The sequence below is a fragment of the Amphibalanus amphitrite genome, unplaced genomic scaffold (genome assembly GCF_019059575.1).
Source record: "Amphibalanus amphitrite isolate SeventyFive unplaced genomic scaffold, NRLGWU_Aamphi_draft 000440F_arrow, whole genome shotgun sequence".
NCBI lineage: Eukaryota > Metazoa > Arthropoda > Thecostraca > Balanomorpha > Balanidae > Amphibalanus > Amphibalanus amphitrite.
The window spans coordinates 409049-434335 of NW_024881934.1; the positions used below are offsets into that span (position 1 = coordinate 409049).

Sequence of the window (25287 nt, forward strand, 5' to 3'; positions counted from 1 at the left end):
GGCGCGGCGCGAGACGCGCCCCCGGCGACCTCAGCTCACCCCCGGTGACCTCAGCTCACCCCGGGGCGACTGCAACCGACCCGGCGCGCCGGCAAGGTCGACATTGCCTCGTTAGATCGGCGGCGAATGGCCCGTATCGGCGGGCGCCGCGCGCTGTTGGCCGTTATTTTTAGGGCCCGTCGGTCAGAGGTGGGTGGGATCCGCAGCCCGCGGCGCGGCGCTGTGGGAGCAGCTCCGTACAGACGCCGCGGCTGCACTCGGCACTGTCGTGCGAGCCGTGTTTCTCAATGGGAGTCGCTCCTCGCGTGGGGGGGGGGGGAGCTAAATAGACGCAGTCGGTGGGAATATGGAAACACACCGCACGCAATGAACGGTAGGCGCCCCGGTACGGCAGCTGCCCGGCCGGGTACGGACGGACGGCTCCGGTGACCAACGGCAGCACACGGGCTGCCGACGCCGGTCACTAATGCAGTGGTCGCCGGAGCTAGCGTCGGGATAAGACCCACCTCTCCCTGACCTCAGACCCTCAGATCAGCGGTGCGGAGACGGAGCGGCATTGCACACTGCGGGGTAGAGTCAGACGGCGACGGACTACATACACATGTTTTTAAAATTTAAAATTAGATAGAAATAGGATGTTTGAACGAACGGATTGACAGAGCCGGAGCCCACGCTGAGCAGGGCTTGTTGCGCAGACCCCGACCCCTACCGTCCGATCGTGCAATTCCGAGTAACGGGAGAATTTAGATGCTAGAGTTTAACGTGCCCTTTAAAGCCGGACACGGCCTGTCCCACTCAACTGACTACAACAGGCTGCGGCTGCTCCCACCAACCGCAGACCATCCCCATCAGGAGTCTCAAATAGCGCGCGTATAGGAGCGACTCGAACCCGGGCTCTCACCACCGGGAGTCCAAGGCTCTACCAACTGAGATATGGGACAGACAGGGAGATGGATAGAACCTAGGTCCTGTTTCACCGACGCTGCCAGCGCATTTCGCGAGCTGACGTCATACTTTGCGGTAATGCTGAAGATACAAGTTTTTTATGTCTCCATTTAAACTCAATTTGACAGGTGCGTTGGCAGCGACCGTGAAAGAGGGTCGGGAGCCCGAGCACTGCCGTGACGTCACTGGTGGGTCTGCAGTGTGACGTCACCGTCACGCCGTCAGTCGGCCGTGACGGCGGAGTGTGAGGCTGCAGTGTGACGTCACCGTCACGCCGTCCGTGACGGCGGAGTGTGAGGCTGCAGTGTGACATCACTGTCACGCCGTCCGTGACGGCGGAGTGTGAGGCTGCAGTGTGACATCACTGTCACGCCGTCCGTGACGGCGGAGTGTGAGGCTGCAGTGTGACGTCACCGTCACGCCGTCCGTGACGGCGGAGTGTGAGGCTGCTGTTTGTACCGTGACGGTCACACGGCTGACCCATTGTCCTCCCTCGACCCCCGGCTCCGGACTGGAACATAGTTACGTACACGGAGGTACGTTACACGGAGGTTAGTTACGTACCTACACGGAGGAGAGAATATGGGGTGCTCTCGAACGGCGATCCTCTCTCCGAAACAATTCGCACAGTGCACATGCTGACTTGGCTGGGGCCCGACTGCTTTATTCCACCACCAGGGGCAGCGGGACAGCGCTCATTTCGCCCCCAGGGCAAGGTCAGGCCAGACTGCGGCCAACGGTCACCAATAACGGAACGGCTGACCCAGCAACCGACAATAACAGAACGCTCCAGAATACTACAGCGAGGACAGCGAGAGGAAGGGGGCAGCAGGAGTAGAGCAGCGAGAGGAAGGGGGCAGGAGTAGAGCAGCGAGAGGAAGGGGGCAGGAGTAGAGCAGCGAGAGGAAGGGGGCGGGAGTAGAGCAGGGAGAGGAAGGGGGCAGGAGTAGAGCAGCGAGAGGAAGGGGGCAGGAGTAGAGCAGCGAGAGGAAGGGGGCAGGAGTACAGCAGCGAGAGGAAGGGGGCAGGAGTAGAGCAGCGAGAGGAAGGGGGCAGGAGTAGAGCAGCGAAAGGAAGGGGGCAGGAGTAGAGCAGCGAGAGGAAGGGGGCAGGAGTAGAGCAGCGAGAGGAAGGGGGCAGGAGTAGAGCAGCGAGAGGAAGGGGGCAGGAGTAGAGCAGCGAGAGGAAGGGGGCAGGAGTAGAGCAGCGAGAGGAAGGGGGCAGGAGTAGAGCAGCGAGAGGAAGGGGGCAGGAGTAGAGCAGCGAGAGGAAGGGGGCAGGAGTAGAGCAGCGAAAGGAAGGGGGCAGGAGTAGAGCAGCGAGAGGAAGGGGGCAGGAGTAGAGCAGCGAGAGGAAGGGGGCAGGAGTAGAGCAGCGAGAGGAAGGGGGCAGGAGTAGAGCAGCGAGAGGAAGGGGGCAGGAGTAGAGCAGCGAGAGGAAGGGGGCAGGAGTAGAGCAGCGAGAGGAAGGGAGCAGGAGTAGAGCAGCGAGAGGAAGGGGGCAGGAGTAGAGCAGGGAGAGGAAGGGGGCAGGAGTAGAGCAGCGAGAGGAAGGGGGCAGGAGTAGAGCAGCGAGAGGAAGGGGGCAGGAGTAGAGCAGCGAGAGGAAGGGGGCAGGAGTAGAGCAGCGAGAGGAAGGGGGCAGGAGTAGAGCAGGGAGAGGAAGGGGGCAGGAGTAGAGCAGGGATATTGTCGCTGCATAATTGTTAGCCCGCGCCCCAGTGGCGGTCTCAGCCAACTTCGCCCTAGTGAGGGGGGGCATATGTTACCACCCACCTCTAACTCAAAAACTAAGAGGGCTAGAAAGACGCAGTAAAAAGCAGTCGATAGCTCTCAATGCGTACGTTTGAAAGTATTTCGGTCATTTTTCACCTTAGAGCAATATTGGGGTCACCAGAGGTCATCAAAGGTCAAAATTTGCCCATTGTCATTATATTTTTCAGAAAACATGCCGCTATCTCAGGAACTATGGTAGCTAGAATAACGCAGGGAAGAGCAATCGATGGCTTTTAAACTCTTCTTTTGAAAAGGTCATTATCAATATTGACCTCAGGTCAACGGTTTGGCCTCCAGAGGGCAAAAAGTCCAAAAATAGCTCTTTTTACGAAAAGTGTTTTTCGACAATAACTTTCGACTACAAAAAGCCACGACATTTCTATTGCCAGAATCGTGTTCCTCTCGCCGAGACGCGTCGAATGAACTATAATTTGACCTTGAAAGGTCAAGTTGAAAATTTGACCTCAGGTCAAGGTCATGACCTTACCGGAAAAGGTCATGTTGCATATCAGTCGATGCGTCTCAACAAGGCAAACACAATGAGACCATCCCCAGCGTTCTATCTCTTTCCAATCGCGAGTTATTGGCAAAAAACTGTTTGTAGCCTTAAGTGACCTCGGATGACCTGTCTAGAGGCTATCAGCAAAAATGACACCTTGGTCATCACGAGTGGACTAAATCATTGTGATTCTGAAATATTTGGACTGTTCCGATGCGTACACACGGATCTAGAGGCATTTTCATTTTTCTCCATTGACTTGTAATGGAAAGGTTTCGCCACTGACCTGACCTTAGGTCACGGATATAAAAAATCCGAGATATACAAATTGTAGGGGCCCATAACAGCATGCAATCCACCAAGTTTGAAATCTTTCTGACAAATACTGCAGGCTGGACATGATTGCAAACTTTTTTAGGCTTGGTCAGTTAACTTGACCTGGTGACCTGACCTGACATGACCTGGGGTCAAAAATTTCACACACTGTCCAAAATTGATGTACGAAAAGCTACCCCAAGCGGTGGGGCGCTACGCGCCGCGGTTTTTTATTCACACGCAAAAAACGCGACAGGATGGTAACATATGCCCCCCCCCACTGGGGCGAAGGTTAGATACATTTCCGAACACATTCTGGCACAACTGTGCCAAATGCCGTAGGTTTATAAAATTTGGTAGCAATGGCCAAACTTCGAAAACAACTAATTCAAAAAAGTTTTCGCAAAATTCAGTCCATCGTATATTGATGTTAACCCGCGCCCCGTAGGGGGGGGGGGGGGCGAAACGGCCCCCCTGTCCTTTCCGGTCGATATTTCCTAAACAGCTGGAGATATCGCCACCAAACTTTCAGGACCCCTCCGGGCATCAATTTTACACAATGTGACTAAAAAATTTTCCAGAGGCTATGATAGGTTGGCCACAAATGACGTCAGAGTGACGTCATGTTCTGTCATTTTCGACCGAAAAAAGACCTTCGCGAGAAGACCTGTCAGGACTACAGCTTTGAAGATACAGAAAAATGATCAAGACATAAAAGGTGTAGAATTGACAGGGATACAAAACTACTATCTCGAATTTTTGAAATTTTTGAATTTTGACCCCCGAAAATCAAAAAAACGTTTTTTTGGATATATTCGCCAAAAAATCCAAAAAAAAATTTTGAGTTTCGAAAAAAACCGGAAAATATGTGATAGTGCCTACCATCTTCTATCTACATACCAAATTTCAGATCGATACCTCGTTTTTTGGCCAAGTTATAGCGAAAAAACTGTTCAAAAATGATGACGTCAAATTTTCAAACTCAATTTTTGGCAATTCTAGAACTCGTAGAGCAAAACGAAGATCACCATTAGACTCCCCGTGACGAGCTGCATTGAATCGATACCCATTTATGCAAAAATATCAACTTTGAAATTTGACCTAATTTGACCTGACCTTGACCTGACCTTCAAAAACGTGACCTAGGCTGGCCCCAAAGGCTGCCTAACCCACATAATCGCATTTGTCATGTAAAATGGACCATAAAACATGTATCACACGACACATTCATATTGTGACCCCCGGTGACCTGACCTCGCTGTGACCTGACCTGGTATCAGTGACCTCAGATAGCAAAGTATGTGTTTGGCGAACAATGTACCATCGATGGTTTTCAATAAATTACCAATTTACTCGCTTTCACAGCACATTTCTTGAATTGCCTGTGAACGGTGAAAATCTGACCTTTGACCTGACCTGTGACGTCATCGGTTTGACCTAGGTCAATGAAATTTAGTCACAAGGTAGTTCCTGGGTGGGGCTATCGAACACCGTTTGAATTTTGAAAATCGGCCGGTAACTTTCCGAGATCTTAGGGGGGGGCCGAAACGCCCCCCCCCCCCTCTACGGATGGTAGGGTCCGCCGGTAGCCCTACGGGGCGCGGGTTAACAGGTAATGACTCGTAACTACCCCTCCCTAGTCCCTCTTAAAAAAAAAAATAGACTAGGCAAATGCCAAAATGCCAATGTGAAAATACAAAATGCCAAAATAACAAAATGCCAAAATAACAATGTACATTAGTTTATAGGCAAAAAGTGCTGGAAATGTGTAAATTACGTCAGTGAACGGTATGGCAATAGAAAAACATCGGCTGCTTAGCTACAAGGGCGTTAGTTGCTAAGGTGCCACAACAATTTTTTTCCAGTGCTGCGGGGAATGGTAGAGGGAGACGAGCATTCAACATTTGCTCGGAAAACCTTTGAGGGTGCTTATCTGAGCATTGGGTGTATCGTAGTCGTCGCCGTCGGCAAACAGATGAGACACCGACATTTGTGCACTCGTCAGAAATCAAACGACGCAAAATTGACGCGGTTAACTTGTAAGTTAGGCTTTGTATCTATGGCCAGCGACCGCTTTAAATGTCCACTAATTTCCATCGAAACTAGCGGCATTGCGCGGTGAAACCCCCGCAGTCCGCGGTTTGAGGTGAATGACCAGCACTGGCGCCTCCGCCCGCACTCCGCTGCCAGTGTAAGTGGGGGCCGTCCCCGATATCGACAGACCTCTGTCAGTGTAAGTGGGGGCTGTCCCCGATATCGACACACCGCTGCCAGTGTAAGTGGGGGCCGTCCCCGATATTGACAGACCGCTGCCAGTGTAAGTGGGGGCCGTCCCCGATATATCGACACACCGCTGCCAGTGTAAGTGGGGGCCGTCCCCGATATTGACAGACCGCTGCCAGTGTAAGTGGGGGCCGTCCCCGATATATCGACACACCGCTGCCAGTGTAAGTGGGGGCCGTCCCCGATATCGACACACCGCTGCCAGTATATGTGGGGGCCGTCCCCGATATCGACACACCGCTGCCAGTGTAAGTGGGGGCCGTCCCCGATATATCGACACACCGCTGCCAGTGTAAGTGGGGGCCGTCCCCGATATTGACAGACCGCTGCCAGTGTAAGTGGGGGCCGTCCCCGATATATCGACACACCGCTGCCAGTGTAAGTGGGGGCCGTCCCCGATATCGACACACCGCTGCCAGTGTAAGTGGGGGCCGTCCCCGATATCGACAGACCTCTGCCAGTGTAAGTGGGGGCCGTCCCCGATATATCGACAGACCGCTGCCAGTGTAAGTGGGGGCCGTCCCGATATCGACACACCGCTGTCAGTGTAAGTGGGGGCCGTCTCCGATATCGACACACCGCTGCCAGTGTAAGTGGGGGCCGTCCCCGATATCGACACACCGCTGCCGATGCCAGCGCGGTCGCGACCCGTCACACCCCGGCGCATTAATTAACGCATAATCTGAATTTCAGCCGGCCGATGGGACAGCGTTTCGTCATTGTATGTACCGTCTGCGCTTTCGCGGAGAGTCGTGCCGTCGTGCGTGTTCGGGGAGCCTCCGACACCGGTTATAATGTAAATGACATTCAGCCAATCAGAGGGGGCGGGCCAAATGACGTCACAGCCGTGCCCAGGGCGGACACGGCCGGTACGAGGCGGGGGACGCAGACGAACCAGGGCCCAGTCTTACCAACTGGCGTGAATGCGCATTCACAGCATTTGGTAAGATTCATGAGTACCTATTCAGTATTCAACATTGCGTTCATCCATTCATTCATTCATTATTTGGTTATTCAGGCAGCAATCAAGGGCGGCGCCACCGTGGGGGCAGTGGGGGCAGACTGCCCCCACTGGCAGGAGGCCGTGGGGGCAAGACTATGTTTTTGCCCCCACAAAATTTGGCTGATGTTGAAAAGGGAACAGAAGAGCAGTGCAACATTCATGATAAGCGGTTATATGTAGTACGCCTGTTTTTGACGGTCCCCGTATCAAGTGCATCAGCAAAACGTTCGTTCTCGGACCGTCTGTCGCATATCTCCTATTCCCACTCATTCTCCTACTCATGTTCATTCACCGTGATTGACTCCCGACAAATCATCGCCGTCACTTGCTGGCTGTGCGTCCAGTTAGCGATGGACATTGGCTACAGACTGGTAGGCCTCAATCACCCTTAATCGTCGAGAATGGTCACGTGCTGACTAAATACTAAGACGTACCCGTATCGGAGACCTCTATGTTGCGGCGTTAGCCGTCTCTGTAGGAAGCGGGCTCTCTAGCAAAAGCTATTTTGTCTACAGAAATTAGTTAGTGTGGAGCATATTGCTACCAGCCATGGCAACCACGTAAGCTCAGTTACGAACCAATTTCAGCGTGCCTTTAAGCAAGAGAGCCTATAAACGTAAAATTTAGGTGAAAACGAACTTATGGGACACCCTGTAGATAACCACACCAATCTCACGTGCTTTTAAGCATTTTTGGGATGTTTCGGTTGGTTTCAGGTTCAGTCCGAGCTCAGTCTGGGTTTCGGTGGTTTTGCCCGGTGTGTGCCCTCAGTTCCGTTCATCCAATTCTGGCCCAAGGCAACGCAAGAGCGCTGCCGGCATCTAGTAATTAAGACATGTTTTCCCATCCTGAGGCTCTTAAATGAATGCTTAGAGCAAAATGGATGCCAGAATCGTGATCAGCGGCTACGAAATCATCACAAAGGACTTTTCATGTGTCAAAGTCAACCAAAGGTCATTCGAGGCAGGGGCCCGGGAACGATTTTGAAGTTGGGGGGGGGGGGGGGGGGCGAGCCTAAAATACCTGACATGATGCATATGAAACAGTGGCATAGCTCGGGGTCTAGGGGGACACGTACCCCCCCCCCCATTGGGTTCAAAGGGACCCTCGGGTCCGAGATGCCCTGCGGCGCCATTTGACCGCTGAAGGTTAACGATGGCCATATTACTACTCAGAAGGGCCCATGGAGCTCGTTAGATCACCTCATGGGCCCTAAATAACCACACAAAGATCTCCATAAGGGTCCCACGCCGGCTTCTGAGGGCCTCTTGCGGCTTTTAAGGGCACCTCGGTGGTCTCCAAAGGCCCGTTACTGGCCTCTGAGAGGTCTTACTGGCTTATGAGAGGCCAGTTCTAGGGGCATTTCCCGCCTGTGATGGTCCCACACTTATTTTTCTAAGGGCCCCATAACGGCAACTGTGGCCCTCGTCGGCGCCTATGAGGGCCCACACCGGTGTCTCTGAGGGTTTCACACCCCCAACTCTGAGTGCCTACATGACCATTGCCTATTAAAGGAAGACTGCCACCTTCAAAAAGTTTTCTCAGATCGGCCTATGATTTATTCCCTGGACAAAACAAAATTTTAGAATTCAACTGACAAAGTATCATCACGTGAATCGCGAAAAAAATTGTCGATTATCATACAATTATCAATCGGTTAATGTCTAGCGACAATGTTTACACATCACTAGACTTCAAGGTCATAAGATTATTACATTTTATTTGAAAAAGTAAGGTATTTTATGATTCACTAATATATGATTTCATAAGAAATTGGCCATGTTTAATCTATTTTGCATTTAAGTTCGTAAAACATTTAAAAAATCATGGCTCATTTGGAATGGGTCTGGCCCATGTTTAACCCCATTTCCCACACTTTTTTTGGAAAAAATGAACTACTGAATATATAAGTTTAACTTTTATTTTGACACTCCAAAATTCTTCTCTGATCTCGAAACAATCAAAGTTTTGACATATATTTACGAAAAGATAAGAAACTTCATGTTTCAAAGTTATCGATAAACAGTAGAGATGTCGGCTTTCTTGGACTAAAAAAATGGCATCAAACTGAACTTTGGTCTCCGATTTCTCGCAAACGGGTTCGAATTTCGGAAAACCGACTTCAGTCTGGGACATAGGTGGCTCAGCTCTAGTGAAAACCGTTTTGTGGAAAAAAGGTGGCAGTCTACCTTTAAAGCCCTATATCGGCGGCTCTGAGGACCCAACCAACACCTGCGCATCTAAAGGCCACCCACTGGTGACTTTTGAGGGCCCCACACCGGTGACTCTGAGGGCCCCACCGGCGTCTGACAGTACCATGCTGGTCTCTAAGGACCCCACAGGACTTCTTCTGCCGGCCTAAGGACCCCTTGCTGGTCACTGATACCCCCTGCCGGCTTGTAGAGAGTTCGCGTCAGCAGCTCTAAAGGCCCCACACCCGTCTGTAACGGCTCCACACCAGTGTCTATGAGGGCCCACATCAACGCCTGTAAGGACCCTCATCGGCGCCTCTGAGAGAATCTATATACTGCACCTCTGAGCGCCCACACCGGCACCTGCATGACAGCCCCACACCGGTGCCTCTAAAGGCCCCTTACCGGCGGCTCTGAGGGCCCTAGGCCGGTGATTCTGAGGGTGCTACCGAAAACCGAAGGCACCACACAAGCCCTTGGTGTCGCTGAGCTTTAATCCCATACCGGTCCTCCGAGGGCGCCACGTCAGTGCACTCATTGCCCCACGCCCCTCCCTCACACCCGGAACTAGGTTATAACTATAGCAACGATTTTACCACCGTTGTACGTTAGGTATGTATTTAATCTCAAAGTTGACTCAAAATGGTCCAGTATAAAATCTGGCCTGCCAAACTTATGGCCAAGGTCATGCCCAAATCAAAGCGGGATGACAACAGCAGATGTTGTTAAATCGATACTGTATCAGCAGAAACCATTCAGATGGCAAGGAACATGCCGTGTGTTGATGTTAAGATGTATAAAGGAAACGAGAAGGAAAGAAGTCCGGAAAAGGGAGGAAATATCTTTTCTCTCTGCCTCAATGTTGAGGGGGCGCCGCCCCCTCGGCTCCCAAGTTGGGGGGGGGGGCAAGCGCCCCCGCTGCCCCCCCTGTTCCCGGATCTATAAATTTCGAGGTCACATGAGAACCATAATAATTTGGAATGGCAACATCTAGGGGCAAGGTGCTCATGGATTTTGCAGATTGGCGTATCAGACAACAGTCGGGTCACCTCAAGCTTGCCCCCACTGGCAAAAATTCGTGGCGCCGCCCCTGGCAGCAATAATCATCATTCTCGCCATTAAACACATTCGGAAACATTATTGGCTGGACGTAAACAAAAATAACACATTGCAGATTATTGCCGGTTATTCCGGCCAGTGCTGCCAAATCCTATTCACGGCATTGCGGTAAGAACTAAGATTGGGCCCTGGCGCCGACCGACCCCCCGCCGTGGGGGGGGGGGGGGCGGAGACACAGCGCCTGACAGCGAACCGCCGTGTACCAGAATATAACTCGGCAACGGGAGACAGTCCGTTTTTTTCTAATTGGTAGTTGAGCTCAAACATAGAAACAGTACAAATTATATCAATTTAACCCTCGCCCGTAAACGGTGTTTTGCCACCTTCGCCCATGCAGGGGGGGGGGGTTGGTGCGACCCCCCTGGCGTTTGAAAACGGAGCGTCGTAGAGCTTAGCGGAAAAACCAACGGATTGCTCTCAACGAGATCTCGCGATTGGTGGCATATTTTTTTGGTCCTAGGTCAACATTTGACCTACTTATGACCGGTCAAAGGTCAAATTTTCGGAAAAATCTAACTTTTTTCAGATTTCCGCGCCGATTGCGGCAAAACGGTAAGAGATATCGACTTGAAACCTTCACCATCGTGACCCTTGAGCAATTCTCTATCGTTTGGTGTGTATTTCGATGTCATAACTCTAAAAATGATGCGTTGGGAGCATCGGAAGTCTGCAAGGTCATTTGTGCATTGGGTCACGTCAGGCGTGTGACGTCACTGACCTGACCCTGACCCAAAATGAACTACAAGAAACAACCGACGATGCCTGAAATGGATAGCAAATTCGAATTCAGGGCATCAAAATACCCCGAAAAGGCATACAGGTGCAAGAAGTCACTACAGGTCAACCGAGGTCACTGACCTTACCTTGACGTTTAGTGACCTTCAAAATGTCAACGGACATTGTGCCAATGTCAAATCAGCCAGTTGTGATTCTAAAACAATCCATCAGTGCGTCAGGTCAGTCGGCATTTATACCAATGTGAAGCAATCTCCAATTTAGCGTAAATCTGGCCGGAGGTTGTTCCCTTTATGACGTCATAACTCCGTGACCTGACATGACCTTGACAAAAAAATTACCAAAAGTTGCGCAAAGGATGCCCCAAAGGGCACTGAAAATTTGAGCAGGCTATCTGAAACGGTTCGGCGTGTAGCTAAGAAAAACCTCAGGGGGGGGGGGGATTGCACAAATCCCCCTACATGGGCGAGGGTTAAAAGACGTTTAAAAATCAAGCAAAATATGAAATATGAATTGACGCTTCAGACTCTTACCTTAATTTCATGAAAATCAAAAAAATCAATCGACAAGGCGTGACCTAAAGAATTATTATAATCAAAACGACACTAGGGTGCTAATTAGAAATTGAAACAATTAGGGAACTGATCCGGGAACGTCTGTAATTTATTAGCTTAGAGACCGCGAGCCTGTGAGTGTCATGCCCACAATCACCAAAGGGTTCAGAGGGGCCGCAAAGTGTTGTGTAATGTGGAGCAGTGGCTCTGCGACTGTTTGTAAACGTTATCAGCTGCTCTGCGACTGTTTGTAAGCGTTATCAGCAGGCTGCGACCGTTTGCAAGCGATATCGGTAGGCTGCGACCTTGTAAACGTCGTTGATAGGGTGCGACATGTTTGCGGATGATTACATTTAGCAGGGGCGGATCCAGAAAATCTCCAAGGGAGGGGCCATTAGAAACCAGGGGGCCCCCCATAATCCCACCTGTTGGAGGCCCCATCTTCCCACTTGTTGGCCCCCCCCCCAAAAAAAACTGCGTCTATTGAGCTTATCTAGCTGTTCAGGCAACATCTCAACATCTGTGCAGGCTTGGAGGCCCTCTGTGCAGGTTAGGAGGCCCTGTAAAAGTGGTCATCTCTGTGAGTATAAGAGACCTCCAAGTTATGAAAAGCTTTACCAATCTTCTAACAAAGAAGTCTTCTCAGCTAGTCTTCTAAGAAATAACTAAGTGGGTAGGTTAAAAAAAAACTCATCGGATTTCGGCCACTTTATTTTCAGGAGGCCCCCTTTTCAGCTTTTTAACTTTTTAACTTTTTATTTTATTTTTGAAAAAAATCGGCCAAGGGGGGGGGCCATGGCCCCCATGGCCCCCCCTTGTATCCGCGCCTGACATTTAGTGGTTGAATAGCACTTTTAAATATTGTCGATAATTTTCGGTTAACCCGCGCCCTGCTGGGGGGGGGGGTGTTTGAACACCCCCCCTTGTGGTTTTTCGCGAATATCTCAAAAACGGCGGCGCGGAGCGCCGCCGTTTTTGGTACACCTTATCATACATCAATTCTACACATGTTGTGAAAATTTCAGACCAAGGTCATTCAAGGTCAGGTCACCAGGTCACTTGAAGTGACCTCACCTCATAAAAATTTTCAATGTCTGTCATAGCTACACCGAGTGACCGATCGCTTTGAAACTTTCAGCGATTGCTACGGGCAATAGCATGTACAAAATGTATATCTCAGAATTTTGATATCGATGACCTAAGGTCAGGTCAATTTTGCGACCTCCCCATTATAAGTCAATGGGAGAAAATTGAAATGAGCCTCTTTTGGATGAAAGACATTATAAACACTCCCAAACACCGAATTACAAGTGTTTTAGACACACTGAACTTGAAAATGGTGTCCGTGACCCTTGTTTATGCCCTGAGGTCATCTCAGGTCACGAATGGTATCTAACAGTTTTTCGCAAATAACTTTTGATAGAGGCATTCTAGAGCGATGAAAACGCCTTAGATGTGTTCAGCTCGACGATACGGATCGACTGATATGCAACATGACCCTTTCCGGTCAGGTCATGACCTTGACCTGAGGTCAAATTTTCAAGTTGACCCTTCAAGGTCAAGTTATAGTTCATTCGATGCGTCTTGACGAGAGGAACACGATGGCGGTAAAAGTAAGCTCGTACAAGGCTTGGGTCAAAAGTTATTGCAGAAAAACTGTTTTCGAAAAAATCGGCTATTTTTGCAGTTTTTGCCCCCTGCAGGCAAAACCGTTGACGTTAGGTCAAATCTGAGAGAATTACTCAGAAAGGGCGTTAATAGGGCTATCGAATGCGCTTTTCCGCGGCGCTGTAGCTCTATTGGTTCCCGAGTTATGCGTTGGCTTCTTGGAAATTTTCGACATTCGACCTGGAAATCGGCGAAATTTTGCCTTCAATGACCTCTGGTGACCTGACCTTTGCCCTGACCAAAAAATTGACCGAAGTGATTTCGTCATTATTTTTGACGCTCTTTCGAACGCCGCCTTCCGCGTATCGCTACGTGGCCCAGGAGCCGAGTTAGAAGGGGGGTGTTCAAACACCCCCCCCCAGCAGGGCGTGGAAATCCAGGACCCCCAGCAGGGCGCGGGTTAAATCAGCATCTGTGCATCGGGCGCGGGCAGGGTCGGGTGGTGGGTACTTTATCCCTCGCCGGCCGAGGGGGGGGGGGCGGGTGCCGCCCCCCCCATAGGGTTTTTTCACGATAGCTCCGAACACGCTGGCGATAGAGAGCTGAAACTTGGCATACCTGACCTTTGATCCAAGCCGCATCTTTTGACATCAACCGCATTTTTGGGTCAGGTCAGGTCACTGACCTATGACGTCATAAGTGAACCTCTGCACGGTGTTCAGATGTCGCAACTTCGCAACGACCTCACTGCCAGAGAAGATGTCACAGGGAAATGAAACTTGCAGGATCTAGTATCCATTATGAGTCTCACAACTTGTATATCTCGGATTTTTCCTAAAGGTCATATGAGGTCAGGTCATTTTCGTGACCTCACCATTATAAGTCAATGGGGAAAAATGAAAACTGCTATTCTGGCGCCGGGAACGATCTCCAACTATCTCAAGCACACAGAATCGTGATTTGATGCACTCCTTGCAAGGTTAGATGCGTCACTTTTGCAATGTTGACCTTGCGTGACGTCATTTATGACGTCATCAAGGTCATATTAGTTTTTCGTCAATAACTCCTGATCAAATTGAGCTAGCGAGTCGAGAAAGCCACCAATGGACTCAGGAAGACCTGCCGAATCGAATGATATGCGACATGACCTCATTCGACCAACTTCGTGACCTGGGGGTGCTGACCTGACCTTGACCTGAGGTCAACACCCCAAGTTGACCTGACCCAGACAAAAAGTATATCATTCGACGCGCCTGAGCGAGGCAAACACGATGCTGCCAAAATCGCGGCTCTGCGGCCGTTTTTTGCGAAGTTATTCACCAAAAACTGAACTGTACCCTGGGGCACTTGACCTGACCTCAGAGGTCACCGGTTGACCTAGGACCTTAAAATCGGGTACCAATCTCTGCGTCTCGTAACGGCGCACACGCTCGTTTTTTCCGCGACGCGCTAGCTCCACCAGTGGCGAAACGGCGAGGGGGGGGGGTCGTACCCGCCCCCCCTCGGCCGGCGCGTATGTAGAAAACCAATAGGTCCGGCGAGGGTTATATAATTCACAACAAGCACCGCATAGTGTGGCAACCGGGTCCAAAGCCACCCATTCATACATAAGGACAAAATTTCTGGAAAAAAATGACGCAAGAACAAAGATGTTCCTTTTAAGTTATTTGTATTATGAACCGCATCGGTTACTAGTTTTCCTCAGTGAGGCTTATTATTCCACCCCTCCCCCAGTGAATTCAGTTATCCCCCTATTCCCCCAGTGAGTCCAGGTATCCCCCTATTCCCCCAGTGAGTCCAGTTATCCCCCTATTCTCCCAGTGAATTCAGTTATCCCCTATTCCCCCAGTGAGTCCAGTTATCCCCCTATTCCCCCAGTGAGTTCAGTTATCCCCTATTCCCCCAGTGAGTTCAACTATCCCCCTATTCCCCAGTGAGTCAGGTTATCCCCATATTCCCCCAGTGAGTTCAGTTATCCCCCTATTCCCCCAGTGAGTTCAGTTATCCCCCTATTCCCCAAGTGAGTTCAGTTATCTCCCTATTCCCCCAGTGGGTCTATTTTCCCCCTATTCCCCCAGTGAGTCCAGTTATTCCCCTATTCCCCCAGTGAGTTCAGTTATCTCCCTATTCCCCCAGTGAGTCCAGTTATCCCCCTATTCCTCCAGTGCGTCCAGTTATTCCCCTATTCCCCCAGTGAATTCAGTTATCCCCCTCTGCCCCCAGTGAATCCAGTTATCCCCCTATTCCCCCAGTGAGTTCAGTTATCTCCCTATTCCCCCAGTGAGTTCAGTTATCCCCCTATTCCCCCAGTGAATTCAGTTATCCCCCTATTCCCCCAGTGAGTTCAGTTATCCCCCTATTCCCCAAGTGAGTTCAGTTATCCCACTATTCCCCCAGTGGGTCTATTTTCCCCCTATTCCCCCAGTGAGTCCAGTTATCCCCCTATTCCCCCAGTGAGTCCAGTTATACCCCTATGCCCCCAGTGAATTCAGTTATCCCCCTATTCCCCCAGTGAGTCCAGTTATCCCCCTATTCCCCCAGTGAGTCCAGTTATCCCCCTTTTCCCCAAGTGAGTTCAGTTATCCCCCTATTCCCCCAGTGGGTCTATTTTCCCCCTATTCCCCCAGTGAGTCCAGTTATTCCCCTATTCCCCCAGTGAGTCCAGTTATGCCCTATTCCCCCAGTGAATTCAGTTATCCCCTATTCCCCCAGTGAGTTCAGTTATCCCCCTATTCCCCCAGTGAGTTCAGTTATCCCCCTATTCCCCCAGTGAGTCCAGTTATCCCCCTATTCCCCCAGTGAGTTCAGTTATCCCCCTATTCCCCAAGTGAGTTCAGTTATCCCCCTATTCCCCAAGTGGGTTCAGTTATCCCCCTATTCCCCCAGTGGGTCTATTTTCCCCCTATTCCCCCAGTGAGTCCAGTTATTCCCCTATTCCCCCAGTGAGTTCAGTTATCCCCCTCTTCCCCTGGAGACGTCACTCACCGATCGGTAGCCTCTGGCTGAGACGGCGGCTACCGTCACTGTCAGCAGCAGCAGCCACACGGCCGTCTGTGGACACAGAGAGAGATGCAGTCACTGTCTGTGGACTGATACCGTCAGCAGCAGCAGCCACACGGCCGTCTGTGGACACAGAGAGAGATACAGTCACTGTCTGTGGACTGATACTGTCAGCAGCAGCAGCCACACGGCCGTCTGTGGACAAAGATAGAGATACAGTCACTGTCTGTGACTCTGTGGACTGACAGAGATACGGTAATACAACTTATTATAACAATATCTATCTATATTATAAATCCTAAATAATCCGCCGCCGCCGCCGCCGTGTGCGACGTAGTCACTTTGTAGCGCTTATTGAGGCGGCGTCTGTTGACCTATGGCCGTGAAATTTTACAGCAATGTGGGCCACCTTTACACGTAGGTCGTATTAAATTTTGGACATGATGCGGCCGGGGGTGCGCCCGCGGCGCGTGCTCGCGTGCCCATAGGGTTAACATTAGAATTGGGAAAAACACGCTATTGCTCGGGAACGGTAAGGGCTACGGGGGTGAAATTTTCACTGCAAGTCGGACGCGTGCACTCATTTGTCGTATTAAATTTTCGAGGGGGTGGGTTCAGCGGTGTGCACGTGGTGGGGCCGCGACCGGCGCCGAGCAGAGGGCACGTGCTTTAGGCTCAGTTGTTCGCTTAGAAAACTGAGTGAAAAGCATCAGAGCCAACGAAGGCCGACACAAGGCACCGCTCGCCAAGGGGATTCGCCAGTAAATACAATTAATTTGTTTTTGCAACATCTCAGCCGTTTCTGGGCCGATTTAGCTGAAACTTGGACTGTCGCTGGTAGGGTAGGGTAGGGTAGGGTAGGGTAGGGTAGGGTAGGGTAGGGTAGGGTAGGGTTGGGTAGGGTAGGGTAGTGTAGTGTAGTGTAGTGTAGTGTAGTGTAGTGTAGTGTAGGAGTAGGGTAGGGGTAGGGTAGGGTAGGGTAGGGTAGGGTAGGGTAGGGTAGTGTAGTGTAGTGTAGTGTAGTGTAGTGTAGTGTAGTGTAGGAGTAGGGGAGGGGTAGGGGTAGGGGTAGGGTAGGGTAGGGTAGGGGTAGGGTAGGGGTAGGGTTGATTTAAAAAAAGGGCCTAACATACAAAAGACTTGGACACTCCGCAACTATCGCTATTATATTAAAAACAGCTACCCAAATCTACCCAAATAATACAGCTAAAATACAAGCTACTCACCCAAAACTAATGCATCCGTCACATATAATTAATCAAAACATACAGTTATCGTGCAAACCTGTACCTCTAGCCTATATTATAAATCCTAAATAATCCGCCGCCGCCCACGCCGTGTGCGACGTAGTCACTTTGTAGCGCTTATTGCGGCGGCGTCTGTTGACCTACGGCCTTGAAATTTTACAGCGATGTGGGCCACCTTTACACGTAGCTCGTATTAAATTTTGGACATGATGCGGCCGAGGGTGCGCCCGTGGCGCGTGCTCGCGTGCCCATAGGGTTAACATTAGAATCGGCAAAAACACGCTATTGCTCGGGAACGGTAAGGGCTACGGGGGTGAAATTTTCACTGCAAGTCGGACGCGTGCACTCATTTGTCGTATTAAATTTTCGAGGGGGTGGGTTCAGCGGTGTGCACGTGGTGGGGCCGCGACCGGCGCCGAGCAGAGGGCACGTGCTTTAGGCTCAGTTGTTCGCTTAGAAAACTGAGTGAAAAGCATCAGAGCCAACGAAGGCCGACACAAGGCACCGCTCGCCAAGGGGATTCGCCAGTAAATACAATTAATTTGTTTTTGCAATATCTCAGCCGTTTCTGGGCCGATTTAGCTGAAACTTGGACTGTCGCTGGTAGGGTAGGGTAGGGTAGGGTAGGGTAGGGTAGGGTAGGGTAGGGTAGGGTAGGGTTGGGTAGGGTAGGGTAGTGTAGTGTAGTGTAGTGTAGTGTAGTGTAGTGTAGTGTAGTGTAGGAGTAGGGTAGGGGTAGGGTAGGGTAGGGTAGGGTAGGGTAGGGTAGGGTAGGGTAGTGTAGTGTAGTGTAGTGTAGTGTAGTGTAGGAGTAGGGGAGGGGTAGGGGTAGGGGTAGGGTAGGGTAGGGTAGGGTAGGGGTAGGGTAGGGGTAGGGTTGATTTAAAAAAAGGGCCTAACATACAAAAGACTTGGACACTCCGCAACTATCGCTATTATATTAAAAACAGCTACCCAAATCTACCCAAATAATACAGCTAAAATACAAGCTACTCACCCAAAACTAATGCATCCGTCACATATAATTAATCAAAACATACAGTTATCGCGCAAACCTGTACCTCTAGTCTATATTATAAATCCTAAATAATCCGCCGCCGCCGTGTGCGACGTAGTCACTTTGTAGCGCTTATTGCGGCGGCGTCTGTAGACCTACGGCCGTGAAATTTTACAGCGATGTGGGCCACCTTTACACGTAGGTCGTATTAACTTTTGGACATGATGCGGCCGGGGGTGCGCCCTTGGCGCGTGCTCGCGTGCCCATAGGGTTAACATTAGAATCGGCAAAAACACGCTATTGCTCGGGAACGGTAAGGGCTACGGGGGTGAAATTTTCACTGCAAGTCGGACGCGTGCACTCATTTGTCGTATTAAACTTTCGAGGGGGTGGGTTCAGCGGTGTGCACGTGGTGGGGCCGCGACCAGCGCCGAGCAGAGTGCACGTGCTTTGGGCTCAGTTGTTCGCTTAAAAACCTGAGTGAAAATAATCAGACAACGAAGGCCGACACAAGGCACCGCTCGCCAAGGGGATTCGCCAGTAAAACAATAAATTTGTTTTTGCAATATCTCAGCCGTTTCTGGGCCGATTTAGCTGAAACTTGGATTGTCGGTGGCAGTGTAGGGTAGGGTAGGGTAGGGTAGGGGATTGTAGGGTAGGGTTGGGTAGGGGATTGTAGGGTAGGGTAGGGTAGGGTAGGGGATTGCAGGGTAGGGTTGGGTAGGGGATTGTAGGGTAGGGTAGGGTAGGGTAGGGTAGGGTAGTGTAGGGTAGGGTAGGGTAGAGTTAGGTAGGGTAAAGTTAGGTAGGGTAGGGTAGGGTAGGGTAGGGTAGGGTATGGTAGGGTAGGGTAGGGTAGGGTAGGGTAGGGTAGGGTAGGGTAGGGTAGTGTAAGGGTAGAGTAGGGTAGGGTAGGGTAGGGTAGGGTAGGGGTAGGGTAGGGTAGGGTAGGGTAGGGTAGGGTTGGGTAGGGGATTGTAGGGTAGGGTAGGGTAGGGTAGTGTAGGGTAGGGTAGGGTAAAGTTAGGTAGGGTAAAGTTAGGTAGGGTAGGGTAGGGTAGGGTAGGGTAGGGTATGGTAGGGTAGGGTAGGGTAGGGGATTGTAGGGTAGGGTAGGGTAGTGGTAAGGTAGGGTAGGGTAGGGTAGGGTAGTGTAGTGTAGGGGTAGGGTAGGGTATGGTAGGGTAGGGTAGGGTAGGGTAGGGTAGGGTAGGGTAGGGTAGGGTAGGGTAGGGTAGGGTATGGTATGGTAGGGTAGGGTAGTGTAGGGGTAGGATAGGGTAGGGTAGGGTAGGGTAGGGTAGGGTAGGGTAGGGTAGGGTAGGGTAGGGTAGGGTAGGGTAGGGTAGGGTAGGGTTGCGTTCAGTAACATCCTAACTTACAAAGGGCTCGAACAACTCGCATGCATCACCATCATACTTTACAGTTCAATTAAAAGCAGTTACCCAGTTCTACAAAAATCATACCAATAAAAATGCAAGTTTCTACACCCAAACTAATGCATCCGTTAATCATACATATCAAAACATACAGTTATCGCGTAAACCTGTACCTCTAGTCTATATTATAAATCCTAAATAATCCGCCGCCGCCCACGCCGTGTGCGACGTAGTCACTTTGTAGCGCTTATTGCGGCGGCGTCTGTTGACCTACGGCCGTGAAATTTTACAGCGATGTGGGCCACCTTTACACGTAGCTCGTATTAAATTTTGGACATGATGCGGCCGAGGGTGCGCCCGTGGCGCGTGCTCGCGTGCCCATAGGGTTAACATTAGAATCGGCAAAAACACGCTATTGCTCGGGAACGGTAAGGGCTACGGGGGTGAAATTTTCACTGCAAGTCGGACGCGTGCACTCATTTGTCGTATTAAATTTTCGAGGGGGTGGGTTCAGCGGTGTGCACGTGGTGGGGCCGCGACCGGCGCCGAGCAGAGGGCACGTGCTTTAGGCTCAGTTGTTCGCTTAGAAAACTGAGTGAAAAGCATCAGAGCCAACGAAGGCCGACACAAGGCACCGCTCGCCAAGGGGATTCGCCAGTAAATACAATTAATTTGTTTTTGCAATATCTCAGCCGTTTCTGGGCCGATTTAGCTGAAACTTGGACTGTCGGTGGAAGTGTAGTGTAGGGTAGGGTAGGGTAGGGTAGGGGATTGTAGGGTATGGTTGGGTAGGGGATTGTAGGGTAGGGTAGGGGATTGTAGGGTGGGGTAGGGTAGGGTAGGGTAGGGTAGGGGATTGTAGGGTAGGGTTGGGTAGGGGATTGTAGGGTAGGGTAGGGTAGTGTAGGGTAGGGTAGGGTAGAGTTAAGTAGGGTACAGTTAGGTAGGGTAGGGTAGGGTAGGGTAGGGTAGGGTAGGGTAGGGTAGGGTAAGGGTAGGGTAGGGTAGGGTAGTGTAAGGGTAGGGTATGGTAGGGTAGGGTAGGGTAGTGTAAGGGTAGGGTAGGGTAGGGTAGGAGTAGGGTAGGGTAGGGTAGGAGTAGGGTAGGGGTACGGTAGGGTAGGGTAGGGTAGGGTAGTGTAAGGGTAGGGTAGGGTAGGGTAGGGTAGTGTAAGGGTAGGGTAGGGTAGGGTAGGGTAGGGTAGGGTAGGGTAGGGTAGGGTAGGGTAGGGTAGTGTAGGAGTAGGGTAGGGTAAGGGTAGGGTAGGGTAGGGTAGGGTGGGGTAGGGTAGGGTAGGAGTAGGGTAGGGTAGGGTAGGGTACAGTAGGGTAGGGGTAGGGTAGGGTAGGGTAGGGTAGGGTAGGGTAGGGTAGGGTAGGGTAGGGTAGGGTAGGGTAGTGTAAGGGTAGGGTAGGGTAGGGTAGGGTATGGTAAGGTAGGGTAGTGTAGGGGTAGAGGTAGGGGCAGGGTAGGGTAGGGGTAGGGTAGGGTAGGGGTAGGGTAGGGTAGGGTAGGGTAGGGGTAGGGTAGGGTAGGGTAGGGTTGAATTGAGTAACATCCTAACTTATTAAGGGCTCGAACAACTCGCATGCATCACCATCATACTTTATAGTTCAATTAAAAGCAGTTACCCAGTTCTACCCTAGTGAAAAAATCTTACAGGGTAGCCCTGTATGGTTGACCCTACAGGATTTTTGACGAAATTGTTACCAGGGTTCCTACAGGGTATCGTACAGGGTACCGTGCACGGTGTCGTACAGGGTACCGTACACGGTGTCGTACACGGTGTCGTACAGGGTGCCGTGCACGGTTTCGTACAGGGTGCCGTGCACGGTATCGTACAGGGTGCCGTGCACGGTGTCGTACAGGGTGCCGTGCACGGTGTCGTACAGGGTACCGTGTACGGTGTCGTACAGGGTACCGTGCACGGTGTCGTACAGGGTGCCGTGCACGGTGTCGTACAGGGTGCCGTGCACGGTGTCGTACATGATACCGTGCACGGTGTCGTACAGGATGCCGTGCACGGTGTCGTACAGGGTACCGTGCACGGTGTGGTACAGGGTGCCGTGCACGGTGTCGTACAGGGTATCGTAAAGGATCTCGTACAGGGCACCACACTCGCCATTCTATAAGTATTCCGCATCTTGTTATTGTGCTGTTGAGCCGATTGACCAGGAATGCTAAAAAGACCCACGAGTTTCCGCGTTACCGACAAAGTCAATATTTGGAATAAATGTATTTCTGGGATAAATACACAGCCATTTCCGGGTCACATCCCGTCACATTACGACACACGTCGTCGCGTCGCGGCTGCCGCTCCGTCCATCGATCTACGAATCTCGAGTGGTGGTGTCGCCCGACGATCCTCGCATCCTGCGTTCCTGTAACAAGGTGGATATTCACATGTTACAATGATAATATATTGATTGAAGGGACCCCTGCCGTCGAAAGTAACTAATCGGCATATAAGTGATACATACAACGCGATACAAAGTGATCGGCATACAACATTATTTTGATGTTGTATCACACTATTGCATACCTATCAATCTCCTATCAACCAAATACAACGCAAATTCAACGTGAAATAAATGCTGGATCGATGTCGAAAAACGGTTGATCCTCAATGTTGACAATCAACCTGGATATAACCAATTTTTAATATTGAATTAATGTTGTGTGCTACTATGTAGTAGCGTCGACGCTACTAATGCGCTCCGGTATCTGATAGTAGACATTTAAAGGGACCCTCCCACCTTAACATTAGTTTTGAGTTGAGATAGCCAAGTTTGCGGCCAGGCTCAGAAACCACCATTTATCCTGGTCGCAACCCCCGCAGCTTTATGGTGTTCAAGAAATTTCTTCCCTTTACTTGCAGGGTGGGACCAGCGTGGTCCCTATCTCTTAACCATTACGGGAATCTGATGACGTCATCAGGCTTTCGAACGTCCGTTAAATGTTTGACTAAAACGTTTTGTAGCACGCGGTGGTATATGCTGCTTTGCGCGCAACAAATGCCGCACTTTCAAATAAAGTCGCTAGGAACAGCGGAGATCCCAAAAAGTAAACAAAAGTAAAAGTCTAATATCTTGAAAACCGGTGAATATTTTTCGATGAAATTTGGTAGATATTCGTTTTTGCTCTTTCTGAACCGAGCGACATCACTTTCATGCCAATTCATTAACTTTTTTGAAGGTGGGAGGGTCCCTTTAAATGTCTATTTTTTCAGCCATCTTTTTCGATCAGCTATTTTTGAGTGAACGTTTCGGCGCCATTTTTTTTCTGTAATGCTGCCAATATTGAGAACAATTTTCGTATTGTTACACAGCAATACAGCATGGCAGAAACTTACCTTCAGGTCGGAAGAAGAGACGGCAGACGACACCGCACGGCACACACTCGACACTTCCGTCGGCTCTCCGCACACCGCGAGCGAGCAGTGAATGGGACGGACGGAATGCGGCGGAGGGGGACGCGCGCTCCCCTCTCCGCCCCAGGCGAGGATCGGGACGCCAGCCGCCGACCGTACGGTCTCTAAAACGGACAGTGGGCGCTACATTCCAGTCGGTACAGTCTCTGAAAGATCACCACAGCGCACAAATGCACACTAGTTAGTCCCCGAATAATACAGTACAGCAACGCGTCGAATTAAGTTGATAATGTTATGAAGGGATTAGGGAGTTATGAAGTGAATCGATTCTTTTATAGGGATCAATTCACAATTCGTAATTCCCTATATATCGGGACAATGTTGACAACAACATTCGAATGTTTATGTCCCCGCCAGTTCTAATAATGAGCATTACCGTCCTGAGGAGATGAATAAATCCCGGTAGGTTGCAGATTGTCCATTGTCCATTGTGGTCCATTGTGTCCATTGTCCAACATATCAACGCACCGGGGCGAGGCATTTCTCCCTAGGTAGGTACTCCTCATACTTTACTTGACAGGTGCATCGTTTATAACTGTTCTCCACGTAGTCCGTGTGGAGCAAATGATCGCATTTGCTTGAGAGTTAAGCGAGCTCTTTAATTATGATTTGTGCGAAAAACGATTAGCGGGAGTAGCCTTCCATGGGATCAGCACATTCTTGTAAGATTCTTCAATCTTACCAGAATCAGCATTCTCGCAAGAATCTGCCTATGCCAGGCAGATTCTTATAAGATCTGTATGATGTTGGCCAATCTTGTACAAGCTCTGCTAGGCCTTGCAAGACTGTCTTCAAAATCTTATAAGATCATGCAAGATAGTGAAGATTCTGGTAAAATCGTATAAGACTTTTTCACATGGGTGCGTACATGGCTCCCTGTATGACTGCGTACAGGGCTCCCTGTATGACTGCGTACAGGGCTCCCTGTATGACTGCGCACAGGGCTCCCTGTATGACTGCGCACAGGGCTCCCTGTATCATTGCATACAGGGCTCCCTGAAGGATTCCCTACAGGGCCCTGTAGGATTCCCTATAGGGCTCCCTATCAGATGCCGTACAGGGCTCCTTGTAGGATTCAGTACAGGGTCCCCTGTTGGATGTCGTGCAGGGCACCCTGTAGGATTCCATGTACAGCCATATTTGCCTGCATGAAATCCTGTACGGCTACTCCAGCAACCCTGCACGACCCTGTAGGGACGTACAGGATTTTGGTACAAATCCTGTAGGATTTTTTCACTAGGGTACACAAATAATACCAATAAAAATGCAAGTTTCTACACCCAAACTAATGCATCCGTTTATCATACATATCAAAACATACAGTTATCGCGTAAACCTGTACCTCTAGTCTATATTATAAATCCTAAATAATCCGCCGTGTGCGACGTAGTCACTTTGTAGCGCTTATTGCGGCGGCGTCCGTTGACCTACGGCCTTGAAATTTTACAGCGATGTGGGCCACCTTTACACGTAGGTCGTATTAAATTTTGGGCATGATGCGGCCGGGGGTGCGCCCGCGGCGCGTGCTCGCGCGCCCATAGGGTTAACATTAGAATCGGCAAAAACACGCTATTGCTCGGGAACGGTAAGGGCTACGGGGGTGAAATTTTCACTGCAAGTCGGACGCGTGCACTCATTTGTCGTATTCAATTTTCGAGGGGGTGGGTTCAGCGGTGTGCACGTGGTGGGGCCGCGACCGGCGCCGAGCAGAGTGCACGTGCTTTAGGCTCAGTTGTTCGCTTAGAAAACTGAGTGAAAAGCATTAGAGCCGGCAGGTCATTGACCTTTGACAACGAAGGCCGACACAAGGCACCGCTCGCCAAGGGGATTCGCCAGTAAATACTATTAATTTGTTTTTGCAATATCTCAGCCGTTTCTGGGCCGATTTAGCTGAAACTTGGACTGTCGGTGGTAGTGTAGTGTAGTGTAGGGTAGGGTAGGGTAGGGTAGGGTAGGGTAGGGTAGGGTAGGGTAGGGTAGTGTAGTGTAGTGTAGGGTAGTGTAGGAGTAGGGTAGTGTAGGAGAAGGGGTAGTGTAGGAGTAGGAGTAGTGTAGGAGTAGGGGCAGTGTAGGAGGAGGGGTAGTGTAGGAGTAGGGGTAGTGTAGGAGTAGGGGTAGTGTAGGAGTAGGGGTAGTGTAGGAATAGGGTAGAGTAGGAGTAGGGTAGAGTAGGGGTAGGGTAGGGTAGAGTAGGAGTAGGGTAGA

At 50.6% G+C, this 25287-nt stretch overlaps 1 protein-coding gene and 1 long non-coding RNA gene across 4 annotated transcripts in view; both read right to left on the minus strand.

Moving 5' to 3' along the window:
* LOC122391494 (keratin, type I cytoskeletal 9-like) overlaps positions 1–25287 on the minus strand; it is a 78447-nt gene that overhangs the window by 27470 nt on the left and 25690 nt on the right. For 2 of the 3 annotated variants that reach the window (XM_043385501.1, XM_043385502.1), the window contains exon 2: positions 16014–16079. In XM_043385501.1, the coding sequence (XP_043241436.1) occupies positions 16014–16079 (66 nt within the window). Of the gene's footprint in view, positions 1–1509; positions 1623–16013; positions 16080–25287 lie in introns of those variants that run through there. The other variant, XR_006258357.1, reaches the window with a different exon arrangement.
* On the minus strand, positions 21879–23155 carry LOC122391495. The gene is made up of 2 exons (XR_006258358.1): positions 23005–23155; positions 21879–22033 (listed from the first exon to the last, which is right to left on the minus strand). It is a non-coding gene; the product is annotated as an uncharacterized LOC122391495 (long non-coding RNA).